The 14,032-nt window shown below is 35.3% G+C and overlaps 1 protein-coding gene across 3 annotated transcripts in view; it reads right to left on the minus strand.

Annotated features, from left to right (window-relative positions):
• Window positions 1-14,032, minus strand: part of DPH6 (diphthamine biosynthesis 6) — a 212,078-nt gene that overhangs the window by 62,718 nt on the left and 135,328 nt on the right. For all 3 annotated transcript variants that reach the window (XM_050334899.1, XM_050334898.1, XM_050334900.1), the window contains exon 13: window positions 9,338-9,580. In XM_050334899.1, coding sequence (XP_050190856.1) covers window positions 9,338-9,580 — 243 coding nt within the window. The remainder of the gene's footprint in view (window positions 1-9,337; window positions 9,581-14,032) is intronic.

Raw genomic sequence — 14,032 nt, forward strand, 5'->3', positions numbered from 1 at the left:
GTCAACTACAGAAGATGGCCAGGATTTTTCCACAAAGGTGCTTATGAGCAAGGCACATAAAGAACCACATAATATTAACAATAAAAAATGTCCAAGATAAAATCAAAGTTAGATTTCAAGTGTTATCACCTGTGTTCATTGTGTTACAACTAAAGGACTGATAAGAACTGAACAGGTATCATATCATCTGGAAGCATTTTTATTTTTCATCAACAAAGCTGAATAAATACAGAGAGGAAGCTGAAAGTGATTATGCACTGCTGAGCTGGCACGCATGCTACTGAGTATTGACCACATTGCTCATTTTTGCTATGCAAAAATTTAAAGGGGTTTCAAAATAATAACAGTTCACTTTCACACTGTCTTAACCTACTTTTTTGAAAGTGGAGTACAGGTAAGCATAAATAATTTTTGGTTTGCATTGACTTTTATGAATAAGAAAATTAAAGATCTATTATTAATTTTGAAGACCATGTGATATCCCTCAGAGAAGAAGATGAGGAGGAAATGAAATTATTATGACCAGCACACAGAACAAGAGATGAGGATAATCAAGTACTGTAATTTAGTAGGATCCCTTGGATTACAACATACACTAGTAAAGATGTACTTCTACTGGAAGAAAGACGCTGTTTTCCTGAGTTAATGTCTTTTTTCCCCTCTTTTGGTTTTTTTGGTGGTAGAAGATTGTTACTGCATCTTAATAGAGATAAGATTCTTGCACAGTTTCAAAAGTAAGAGATGATATTTTGAGCTCTAATTTTGACTGGAGCTTGATAAGGGAGAAGGTCTGATAGGAATTTTCCTAGTTAATTATGGAGTTTTTCTTCAGTGGAAATTTGCTGCATATATTTGTGGTGTTGAGTCCAGGCAGCTTGAAAGTGTGCAACATTAGTGTGTTAGACGCAAATCCAAAACACAGCATCAGAGGGGCTGACATGAAGAAAGTTAACACCACCCCAGGAAGGCCTCATACACTATTCAATAGGTGATTTTCCTTCCTGTAACAGGAATACTTTTCCAGGTTCTGCATAACCATGACAAAGCGGATATTGCCCACAGATTTAAGGGAAGGACCTTCACTATAAATTTTGACCAGTTTCTGAAATCTGAGTTTTCTGAGTTTTATGGAGCTTACATTGAAGAGACAAGTTAAAATACCCTCCCTGGAAAAGAAAGAGATCTAGCATAGTTACTTGTTGGAAGCACTGACTTGGAAGGAATGTTTGTGGTGTCTGAAAGGTATTAACCTGCTACAGTTTTAGGAAGGATCAGTTGTTAATAAAACTATCTATGTAGGCTGGGGTGGTAATATGGCTCTTCTTTCGATCCTGATCAGCAGGATTAACTCATCCAAAAGAGAACAAAAAAACTTTGAAGGTGATGATTATCCTGAAATTCCATCCTTTATTGTGGGAATGTAAAGTTCCCTACATGCAATTTGGACTACAGTTTAATAGGGATGTTTCATGAGTGAAAGTAAGATAAGACCTTGACCACTTTTCAAAAAAAATCACATTCTCCCCTCTATAATGAGACACTGACAACAGGTACTCACTTCATGGTTGAAACCCTTTCACAGTCATCACACATTAGACTTTTGACCAGAGGTTCTGGCCTAAGCAAACACTGGATGCATATATCCACTCTTGCTTAGCAGAAAAGTGACAGGCTCAAAACAGAATTAATATTTTTAGCAGAGGAGATGAAGAATCACTCAAAAAAATTCTTATAAGGGAACTGCTGCAGGGGAAAATCAGTCAGCCTGGATGAACTAGGCTGTTTACCACCCTGAATAACTTGACATGCATTTCTTCACTGTGTCTACCTGAAAAGCAGCATTCAAATGCATGTATATATTACCCGTAAATGGCAAATAAGCTAGTATAAATCAGTTCATGGAAATCAGAGAGTTATGCTGACTTATGCCAGCTGAGGATTTGATTGTATCTATCTACATAAATGTTCACACAAGAAATACTTTCCTTTCTTATTTTCTATTGTTCATATATTTTTGTTTATATTCTACAAGTTAAATTTAGCATACTGTTTAGAGCATTATACAATCATATGACTGTTATACACATATATATATTCAATTTCTAATAATGGCTTTAGTTGAAATCATGTAGACTGCTTCTTTGTTCTTTTTGTTGACTATATCCCTTTTTAAAATTCATTAAGGCTTCACTTAGCTTACAAATAGAGTATCATAATCTTCCTTTAAGAAAAAGTTAAAGTGGCAACCCTTTCACCTCCCATTGTGGCCCAGTGTCAAATGGCAGACTATTTTCAAGGACCTCTGGAGTCCCACTATCTGCATTTGACCTGTGTTAAATATTCTCATTACAGTTGCTTCAAATGAATACAAAAACTTTGCTTAATCTGAGCACAGGGGAAATGAAATACACTAGGCACAAGATGAAAGACCCATTACCACTGTGGAATTTAATGCACTGTGTGTTCTGAACGTGGGCCATAAAAGAAGTCTGGTTTAATACATCAAACTCTGGAACATTTGAAATAACATCTAGTAGCAAAATAGATGTTAGGAACCTGATGAGACAAAAAAAAAGGAAACAGAAACATGTATTTTCTTCCTACTGAATTTTTGATAGCCACAGGTACTGGTAGCAATGGTTTTCAACAATATTTAATTTTCTTCTGATAATATTACAAATCATATTAATTAACCTACTTGAGATTTTACTGCAATGTAAATGTAGCAGTGTTCTAATCTGTCATTTTTACCTTTGCAATATTTGTTATTTCTACTACTCATATTTTAACTGTTCTGTTAAAGAAACTTGTAAAAGAAGGAGGTTGATTAAATTGATATTACCTATACTATTACCTCCAGGACACAGAATTTACAATACTGTTTGGAAATCTAACAATTGTATTAAACAAAGATATTAACCAATACATATAATGAAATAGATAAAAAATTGTACCTGAATATTATAGACTAAGAAACACCTGCTTAGCATGGTGAAAAAGTACATATCCTCTCATAGAAATTTGTTGTGTGTGTGTTTTGTTTTTGGTTTTTTTTTTTTAATATTCCATTTTATGTTTAATTGTGATTTCCTCTACAGGTAAAGAGGATCTTAAACCTCTGTCCAATCCTTTGCAGTAAGAAAAATCTTCAACTTCTACTATTCCAGCATAAGCTACTTCTGTTTTACTTAAGATAAAGTGTCAGAGAATGCATGAATTTTATTTAAATTCATGACAGTCTGTATACTTCAAATAGTACAGGAATGTCTGAACAATACACAGACTGCTGTGTTACAGATGCATGATGCCATTCTAAATGACTGCCATGAAAACACAATAATTACTCCAGAAAACAACTGCATGTAATTAGTCAGATTCTGGCTTAAGATTTAACTTTTTTATAACTTGGGACTTGTGCATTATTTCATAGGCAAAGTGGAAAGACACAGGGTAGCATCAATGGTAGTTACAGGAGTGTCAAAGGAGGTACAATGCAGGGGCTCCCTGAATGGGCCCGGTGCCCTAGATGACTGCTCTTAGATATTTTAAATAAATCCTAGTTCAGGCTCATTTACATCTTTTGACATCTAAACAGTTTGTAAATCTGGCCCAAAAGGTTTAAATTTAGATTTTTAAATTTGGCATCAAGTTACCCGAGTGCTGAAATAAGCATGGAACCCATTCACAATATATATCAGATAAAACACTGCGAATCTTTCTTCCATCACTTCTGCATTACACGCTATTAAGACACACATTGTCAACAACCTGACTGGCATTCCTGACAGAATGAAAGTCAGCTGTAGCACTCTTTGCTGGATTTGAAACAATCATGGGATCACAGCCACTCATCCTGAATGCTTACCATAAAAAAAAAAAAAAAAAAAAAGCAAGCTTCTGTCAGAAGAAGATGGGCTGGAGAACTTTTAAAGTTTGCAGTACATTTGCTCAGAAATGTATTGGAGGGAGAGGACCAGACAAGTAATGTCCAAATACAAGCTGCATTATAAAAGTCAAAAGACATATTTTTTCATGTCATGGGAAGTATTTCACCTGATAGAGTTTTCATTAATTAGGATGGAAAGTACATGGGCAGCTGTCTAATAAAATAAGAGGGGAATTGATCTATAATATCATCATTTGAAGAAAAAATACTATGTATAAAATGATTTGCTGATGCAAAAGATATAAGCTAACGGCCTTAGAGCTATTAATACATCTTGCAATTACATTAAATATTATCTTTCTATGCAACTCTGTCTTCTAAGCTTAACAATATACATAACTTTCACTGTCTCAACATCTCCCTTCACCAATATTTTGAGTTCACTTACAAATAAAACCAATTCTAAACCTTCTGTTGGCAACAAAACATTGTGTACTAATTGTACCAAAGTATTTCCCTATAAATTTTTATTTTTATAACAAGGAAATCAGAGATAAGATCTCAGACAGTTCTGGAAAATCTGCCTTCAAGTTTTGCATATATTTTATCAAATCAAAATAAGAACTGAAAACAATTTTTTTCATTCAGTCATTTTTATCAACAAATGTATTTCAAAAGCAGCAAATGGCCTCAAAATTTTTCTGCAACAAAGTTGATGTGCTCTTAAGTCACAGAATAAAATTACTTCATAGTACTTTCTCATGGAATATACAATTGAATAGCAACAACCCAAATGAGTATTTATTACACAGTTAATCAGAATTTACGTGTTTTATTGAGCTAGCTATACCAAATCTTCCTTAGGATTAGCAAGATGTAAAAAAAATAAACCACACCAGTTAAGCAAGCTGGAATGCCTGAAATATTGAGACAGCACAGCATGTTTCCTCTTTGTATTGGTGAGGATAACAAAAGAAAGCAAAAAAGTAGGTATTCAGAGATAGAAAAAAAATGTAATTGTGATCTTGCCCATCTCAGTTGGTCTAGGGGAGTCTGTTGTACAGGCAGAAATACAATCCACCACTTGAAATACTTGAAACACAGTACTAGGGTATGGTTCTGCATGGGAAGCCCATGGGTTGAGGAAAAAGAAGGTAAGGGTGGACTCGGTTCCCAACTAAATACAGTGTTAGTACTGTCTAAATGGTACAACTCAACCCCTACTGAATAAAGTGTATATACAAAATAAATTAATAAAATTTTGCAGGCATAGTCACTATTATATCATTATACAATAATTATTTGGAATATTTCCATCTATCAATAGTGCCATCTGTCCCACCCAATACAAATGGACTACAACCCATCTGGCTTATTTTTTGCTATTGATTACTTTGCTGAATGAGTTAGCAAAACCACTTATAAAATCATCATATTACATGACACTGTCATTAAAAGATGTGAAGTAAAGAAAAACACAAGATGAGACTTAATTGGAAAACTGTCAGTTTTTCTTCCAGAAACTTTAGCAATGCTATAAGTTTTTTTCTTCTTAAAAAAAAAAAACCCAAACCAAAATACCCAACAAAACACAAAACCAAATCAAAGCAAACCAAAAACCAAAAAACCCAAACCAAAACAAACAACTAAATGCTAACTACTGGTTTAGGCAGAAGTTGTTCTACCACTATGGTTACTACTTCTAACCAGGTATGCTAGAAAAGCTTCCTAAATGTATCTCTTCAAGAGCGTTAAAATATCCCAAAGGATGCCTGGCAAGCACAAAAACATTATGGAAGGGATGTAAATTAAAAATAGCATGGAGAGAAGCTGACAATGGCTGGCACTAGTATTTGTTAAGTCCAATAAGTCTTCCTAGGTTTTGGGTTTGATTATTCACTTCTACAACTGTCCTAATGACATTTTTTACAGCCTCTCTTTTCTTCTTTTGATTTTAACCATTGCTTCCCTTAACTATGTTTTGATTTCTCCAACAACAAAAATGCAGCATTACCCATCTACAGAATTAAATGCTTACTTCAGCTCCCTCACTCTAGATCTCAGAATACTTTTTTTGTCTTGACAAAGGAAATCTCTCTTGTGTACATTCAAAATGTTGCTCCAAAGATCTATTCTTTAGCCCAGTGATTTTGATGTTGTTTTGAGTGAAACCTCGGTGAGGCTGCTTTCTTATCTTTTCCTCCCCACTATTTTTTTCTACTACAACCTTACATCCCTGCACTAGATTTCTCTTTCCTCTGTCACCCTGAATGGCTTTTCGAATGACACTGAGACTCAAAGGGACATATGAATGAAGAAGAGAGAGAGACAGGGGGCTGGATTCCAGCTCTAAGGAGACAACTCTTGATAACTGTGGGTAACTGGAGCTCAGGGAAGCTCAGGGGGTTATACTGTAGGGGTGAGACTGCAGGAATTGTGCTGGGAGCACAAATACTGAGCTGCCATTAGGAGTAAGGGAAATCAGGATGACAGCAGTGGAAAGGAGTTGTGTAAGAAGTAAGGAATGATGCTAGAATAAGGAAGAGACCAGAGGCTGGGTGACTAAAACAAGTTAGAGTTGCTAGAGGGTCCAGATTATTTAGTTACTGTTTCCTCCCTCTCTTGCAATCCTCTCCCACCCTTGATCCTCACTAGAGCCACTTTTCTAGTTAATAATATATAATATGTTTCCTCTGGAAACAATATGAGTATTCTGAAGCGTACATTTATTTAATTTTAAAGAATATTTTAATTTATTTAAATATAATGTATCTCTCTCTTCATAACTCAAGAGGTTCCTAAAAGACAATTGGCCCCGTCAATATGACAAGAAGTCTTCCAAAGTTCAGCTAAGAGTGTCTACCCTGTGGCCTTATCTCAAATGAATCACAGGATCATAGAATCAACTGGGTTGGAAAAGACCTCTGAGGTCATCAAGTCCAACCCTTGATCCAACACTGCCGTGGTTACTAGACCTTGGCACTCAGTGCCACATCTAGCCTCATCTTAAAATCCTCCAGGGATGGTGAATCCACCAGTTCCCTGGGCAACCCACTTCAGTGTCTGATCACTCTCTCTGTAAAAAACTGAGCCGTGAGTTGAACTGTTGTATTTGCATAAACAAACTCCTTTCTTCATGGGTCACAGAAGCGCAACAATTTCAACTGAGACACCATTTGTTCTAAGTAATCTGTGGATTGCTACTGGTTCAGGCCTTTCGCCACTGCTTGAAATACACTTCAAGAATAATAAAATAAATAAATAAAAAATAATAAAATACTTTTGTTTTGGCTGACTTAGTTTACTTGAAGAAAACGGACCATTATTTCACGTCATGGTATCCAACAGAACTGTGTGTAGCAGCACCAGGATACCAAAACATAAACAAAACCACAAGGGTAAGGGATATGACTTAAGACACACAGAAAGGCAGTACCTTACAGAATCTGGAAGGCTGCTCCAAAGTAAAAACTACATTACCTATTCTCATTGATTCTAGGGAATCAGTGAGATTCTAGGGAATTCTAGGGAATCAGTGAGCCAGAAGTACAGCTGTTGTACAATTTATCATTTTCCAATAGAAAACCTCTATTTCTGTCAACAGGACAACTGTATTTTCAGAACAGGATAATTTCTCTCTCTGGTTCCTTGGAACAGAAGTGTTTGGTAAGTATTTTTCTCTGCTTTACTGTGTACACAAACCCTTACTAATTAGAAAACATGTGTATCCTGAGGAAAAATTCAATTCCTAGGTCTGAACATAATAACATTAGCAAAATTATAGAGAAACTGGAACATCCAGCTGCTAATAACATCTCATTCCCCTTTGTATTTAGTTTTTTCCAAAGCATTTTTTGATTGTGTTGTGACACACATTACTCTATCTGCTAATATTTTTTTTCTCTTTCTGATACTGTCAATAATGAGTTATGATCTGATAAGCACAGCATAGATGATGTTCAAGACCAAAGATCCTCCTGTATTGCCTGATACCCAATTGCAGGATGTTTTTCTTAAAGATTTTTGAAAACAGTCAGGCAGCTATCTCTTCACAGGAGTACGTGTAAGCAACAATCCATTTTTTAAGCTATGGCTTCAACAATCAAAAAGTTACATGGAATAGATACTAATAATAGTACAAAAGTAAACAATCTCATCAGTATTTTTCATGTAGTTAAAAGAAAAGAAAAAAGAAGTACTGCCTAGTCATCTCAGTAAGTGGAAGAGAAAAAAGACTTGATAAAGAGTAGTTGGTAAGTATAACAGCTATGGAGGACCTAACAGCTTCTATCTGGGAAAAGGAATAGTTTCAAAGGACTGGCAAACACCACCAATCTATCCTTCAGTCATATATATTATGAATCATAAAGCAGGCAGGCTTCATGGTCATGGTAAATGTTACTAACCAGTCACAGTGCAAGAAACAGAACTGAATATAAAAAACTGAATTGAATTCAGATTCAATACTGAATCTGAATTCAGTACTGAATCTGAATCTGGTCTTGGAGGAATAATAAACTCTATTTAAGAGAGTCCTTTATTAGTAAATCAAGTTGGAATGTGTAAGCATCTAAGCAAAGTCTACATCTTTACTCAGAAAGACAAGTGCCTAGTGCAGAGAATGAAAGTAAAGGCAAATAGAAGGAAAATTTCAGGTGCCTTTTTCCTTCTCCTATGACAATATTAACATATGCTATGCTTCTAAGCCATGTGTTTCCCTGAGAAAACATAATAATTAGGTTACATGAAATTATACAGCAATTATGCAGGTACTGTTCTCATTTTTATGCATTTGTGGAGAAGTTACATATTTTTTTTTACAAGATTTGTGGCCACTACCTTCTAATACTGACAGGGAGTTCCATGGCTATTTAAGAAAATGGCACAAAAATAATAGAAATTATTATGGCATCGTTATAAATGGTTGTGAAAATTATTAAATTGTTAAACTAGGGTTAACCAACAGAGAAGCATGTCCTGATCTGGTCTTAAAAAGTACAACTGAATATAAAGCAATAATGAGCAGCAAATTGCTAAACTCAGTTGTCATGACAATAGTGCTTATAAGAAAGAGTGGGGAAAAAAACTCAAAGAAGCTGAAGTAAAATGGTCAGTTCTTATTATGCAAAAATATATGAGTAGAAGTAATTCAAATGAGGTATTGTTCACATTTTTGTTAGAGAAATCGACTGTTCTTTAAGAGTCCTTTAACACAGTGCTTTGGGGAATTAAGACAAAGTTAGTGGTGAATATAACTTTCTATTAAGCAATTTTCTTTCCCAATTGTGCACAGCCACTTATAAGCCAGAACATAACAGCTCAATCAAACCATATTGTATCAGCTTTACTTGAACCTCTCTGAAATGTACTGAGAAAATTCTGATATTACTACAAGACTCCAAGGGAAAAAAAAGACAACCCAGAAAGAAGAAAAATGGATATCACAGCTACCTTTTTACATTCTCTTAATTTCTTCTGCCATAGAGAGTGAGCAATAGGAATGTGCTTGCTGTGAGTTACATAGCAGCTGGCTGTGATGACGTGATGGAGTGCAGTCTTCTGGCTCATAGCTTGAAGAACTCGCTCAACATGACGGAGGGAAACTACAGCCTCTGTCCGTATGCCACCGCTAACAAGCTGCATCGTACAAGGTACCAGAGCAATCTGTCCAGCACAGTAGAGAACATCTCCAACCTACAAGAGAATAAAAACACGTAAATAAGATTCTTAGAGTTTTTAGAAGACAAGGGAAGCACCTTTCTATTTTCAAGGTAATTTCTTTCAATAGTGCTGTTCTTTGCCATCACTTGTCACAAATGGAACAAACGTCACAAATGGAACAAATGGATTTAACTACGATATAGAAACACAGCACTGCAATAAACTGCAACCTAACAGTTAATACATGGACATATGTGTCAGCTCAAAGCAATAACATCTGATGTTATGGACTTTTACAGCTGCTGGATCACACTGATGCCCCAGCATAGTTAAATAGGTTCTTGCTTTCTTTTTTTGAGTCATGATGCATACTATCTTTGGTTCAATGCTATTCTCTTAAACTTCTATGTCATAAGCTTTGTTTTATGTAAAACTGTACAAGAAAGTATCAGTACACATCTGTAACACCTTTAGTAAACTAATTTAAAAATATTATAAAAATATACTTGCAGAACACCTAAAAGACTGAATGAAAAAAAAGTGATGATATTCCACCAGAAGGTAAAAGGAAATTTCATATTGAAAATAAAAGTAGAAGAATACTACTTGAACAAAGAGATGGGTCACCTTTTGAAAATGGAATTAAATGGGTGGCCAGATATACCATCAATATATATTTTAAGTTGAGCTGCAATGCAGTTACTTTGGGCTGATTTTCCAAAATCTTCCCAGCAACACTCTGAAGACCTACTTTTTAAACAGAGCCAGAAAAGGAAACATTTATTCTTACTATTCAGACATCTCAGAGATTTATTATAAAATCTTAATGTAAATATCAAACTTTTCATCGTCTTATGCTGCAGTTCTTTAGGAAGTCTGTGCATCTCCTAATCAGTGAAACAGTAAATTTTATTCGCTATCAAAAGAAAACTAAGTATAGAAGTGGGAAGTAAGGTAGGCGTAAGCAGCTTTGAAGTCAGCACAGTAAGAATTTTGCTAGGAGTAAAGAGAGGGAAAATGGACTGTGCAAGAAATCTTTGGAAGAATTTTGCAGAACTTACTTTATCAAATGCAAAAATTCCTCAGAATTGCGAATAATTAAAAAAGAAATCTGTGTCCTAGGCAATGGCAATCAAACCATGTGACAGACCCATATGCAACTCCAAATCTGTCCTCATAACTGTCTGTGTCTCACAAAAGACTCACACATGTAACTATTGGAAGAGTATCTTATACAATTTGGCATACAAGCTCTATGATTAGCAGCTGAAGAGGGGGAGGAGGTAGAGAGGAAACATAACATATCAACTGACACCCATCAACTATTTAAATTGTTTAAAATATCTGAAATATTGTTTGATAATGCTATGTATAATCCTGAATTTGGAAAAAAATATGAAAGCAATATTTTGATTTATAGGAACAATTTATTTTATTTTCAGTGCTATTTTAAAATACATGCTACTGAACAAGGGAGTCCAGCCAGCTACCAAGTGGCATACTGACAAGATGAGAAACAAATTCAGGAAGATATGATTCAGAGGGGCACAGGTTTGTTTTTAAAGCAAACCATTCATTTTCACCTCTGCAGAGTGAAATCCATGCATTAGTAAAAAACTCCAATGCAGGTAGTTTATACTTCTACAGAAAAAAAATCACATTGGCAGTATTTCTTCCTTTTTTTCCCCTGTTGAGCTGCTGGTTTTCCATGCATCACCCATGTTAATTATTAGGTAGACAGAAGAGCTGTTCAACCAGTTCACTTCCCCTATTCTTGAACAGATTGTTTGAGACATAATATGAATACTAATTAACGATAAAATATCTGTCAGTGTTTTGAAATACAGACCAAGATAGCACTTTCTGAAAGTATCCTGGACAGTTCTGATACAATTAGTCCCACTGGTCATAAGCAAGGTCATAAGAAAATCTCTGAAGAATTTGAGCAAAATTGGCACCACTTTTGGCTCAGATTCAGTGGGAATTTTGCAGAGTTCTTTAAAAATCAATTGAAAAAAACCTCTCTGTTCCTAACATACTTGTTTGTATCTTAAGATGCAATTAATAGAAAAACAGTGGTCCTAACAAGCCACCATGTTATGAAAGGGTGGATGCAAGGGGAAAAGGGTCAATAAATGGCCACAAATTTGCAGCAATGTATTTTAGTGGGACATAATTTAGGATAAGGGAAAGAGGAGTGACGTCCCTCTTCTCTTTCACAGTGACTCGGTCAGAAAAAGCAAGCATAAATAATCAGCAGGGACAAAGCAGCAAACCAATACAAACACCATTTTAGCAGCTTTCAAGATGTTGTCTCTGGAATGTTTGAAGCATTATACAGAAAATTGTTAGCAGAGTAAAAAAGCATTTAAAACAGGGAATTCATCATACTATCCTGTTCACAGCACTGAAATCTTACAAGAGGAGCTGTCACAATGTATGGTGTCAGTCCTTGTGTTGTGAAAGTGTTCTGCAAAACCCTGCTAGAACCTTGCAACAGTTTATCTTTTTGGAGCATTTACGAGTCTAACAGAAGATCTTTCAGGCTATAGATTCACGGTGTACCAAGTCTAGAGAACTTGCATATTCAGTAAACTCAGCATAGAAAAACCCCCACAATAAAAAGGATCTGTATTGATCCTTAAAGGATCTGTATTTATACTGTGGATGTCTCACTGGTAATTTGATTTTCACTGCAGACCATACACATATTTCCAGTGCTAAAATTTCATTAAAGACTTGGTAAACAAAAACAAATAAACAAGTGAAAAACCCAACCCGAAACAAAACAAACTTCATACTGCTGAGATGGTCACTTGTACCAAGCTGTTTCCCATATAGCTCCACAGAAGTAAGCAAGTTATAAAGGGGGTGTCACCTGATTCCACATTTCTTCCCTCTTTAATTTAATTTGTATCACTGCAAGTTAAATGAAAGGTGCGTCCTAATAAGTTAACATAATATGTAGCATCTATTTTGCTCAGTTAGCACAACTGAGTTCGCACAATGAAGGGAGTTCAGTGGACAATCAGAACCTCAGAGGATGCAATTCATGCTCTCCTAGAAAGCCAGTATCTTATTTGAGAATTACTACTTTTCATAGTGTAACTGTGTTGCAGGGATAATATAGAGCTAGATCACAACTAACACAGATGGAAGCCAGCATAGCAATTTTTTTTTTTCTTTTAAAGCTGCTTTCACTTACTAGGAAAGCAGAACGAAAGCATCTATAGTATCATGGAAAGGAAAAGTCAGAATAACACTTGGTGCCACCTTGAACTGTGAATGAAAATGTTATTAACAGTATTGTAAGTTACCAAAAGGACACAACATATTTCCCACAAAATATAAATCAGGAAAAGAAACAATGAGAAAACCAGACTTAACTGAACATAAGGATTATGTTAAGCTGCTAATTAGCAAGAGAACGCTGCTATTATTATTGTCGATAAAGAAACAGAAGTAATAGGACACCTATAGATATGCACTGAGATTTTTCGTTTTTTAATTAACGGCTAAGAGTAACTACGGAAAGTTTATGAAACTTTTCCAGTTCGCATTACTAAAACTTGCTAGTGATTAACTGACATAATATAAAAATGTCAGGGAACTTCTAACAGAGGGATCAAAAGCATTCACCCACAGATATTTAGGTGAATGCTAATAGTTACACCACATGAACAAATTCACGTTTCTTGGAAAGGATGGAGTCAATACGCAATCAGTCAAATCTTTGCTATGAATGCAGTTTGGTGTCTGAGTGACTGCTGCCCTTTAACAGGTCAGGGTGCACAAAAGGTTCAGCGACCCCCTGACCTAACAGTGACACAGCCCACCATTAGGTTCAGTCAGTGTAAAGCAGCAGAACTGACAACACGCTAATAGGCTGCCTCTGGTCAGCCACGGGTACCTCTGACCTTAATGAAGACCTAAATCAATTAATACTTCAGGCAATAAAGACCTCTGGCTGATTAAGTTAGATAGAAATAATCTTTTCTAAAGGGATTAAAGCTGCAAGGTGGTGAACTTTTTATTTAATATATGATAATCCTTTCTTCCTAGGGCCCTCTTATTTTAGATAATGACAGCAAAATTGCTTTTTGCAATGTGAAATCTTTTATTCAACTGCCTAATATGAATAAGGTTTTAAAGGCATCGTTTAGACAACAGTAATTGAAAAGCTTTGAGTTCGCACTATGAACACAAATTGTATCTGACTAACATGGTTCTAATACACCACAATCTTCAATATAATACACATGTTTTTCTTGAACTATTGTGAATTTGTAGCCTAAAAATTCCAGGAATGAATTCATAACACTTAGTTTAGTTTGCTATAGGCTTTCTTTTGAGAAAAAATGTGCAGTTATCAGTACTTAAAGGATGAAGGATATATTCCTAAATGAAAAATAGTAGTAAAAAAAGTTACTTTGACTAAAAAAAAAAAATCGACATTTGTAAAAATCCACACATAGCTTAGTCAAA

The sequence above is a fragment of the Myiozetetes cayanensis genome, unplaced genomic scaffold (genome assembly GCF_022539395.1).
Source record: "Myiozetetes cayanensis isolate MyiCay16 unplaced genomic scaffold, myiCay2020 scf6-25, whole genome shotgun sequence".
In the NCBI taxonomy this organism is placed as follows: domain Eukaryota; kingdom Metazoa; phylum Chordata; class Aves; order Passeriformes; family Tyrannidae; genus Myiozetetes; species Myiozetetes cayanensis.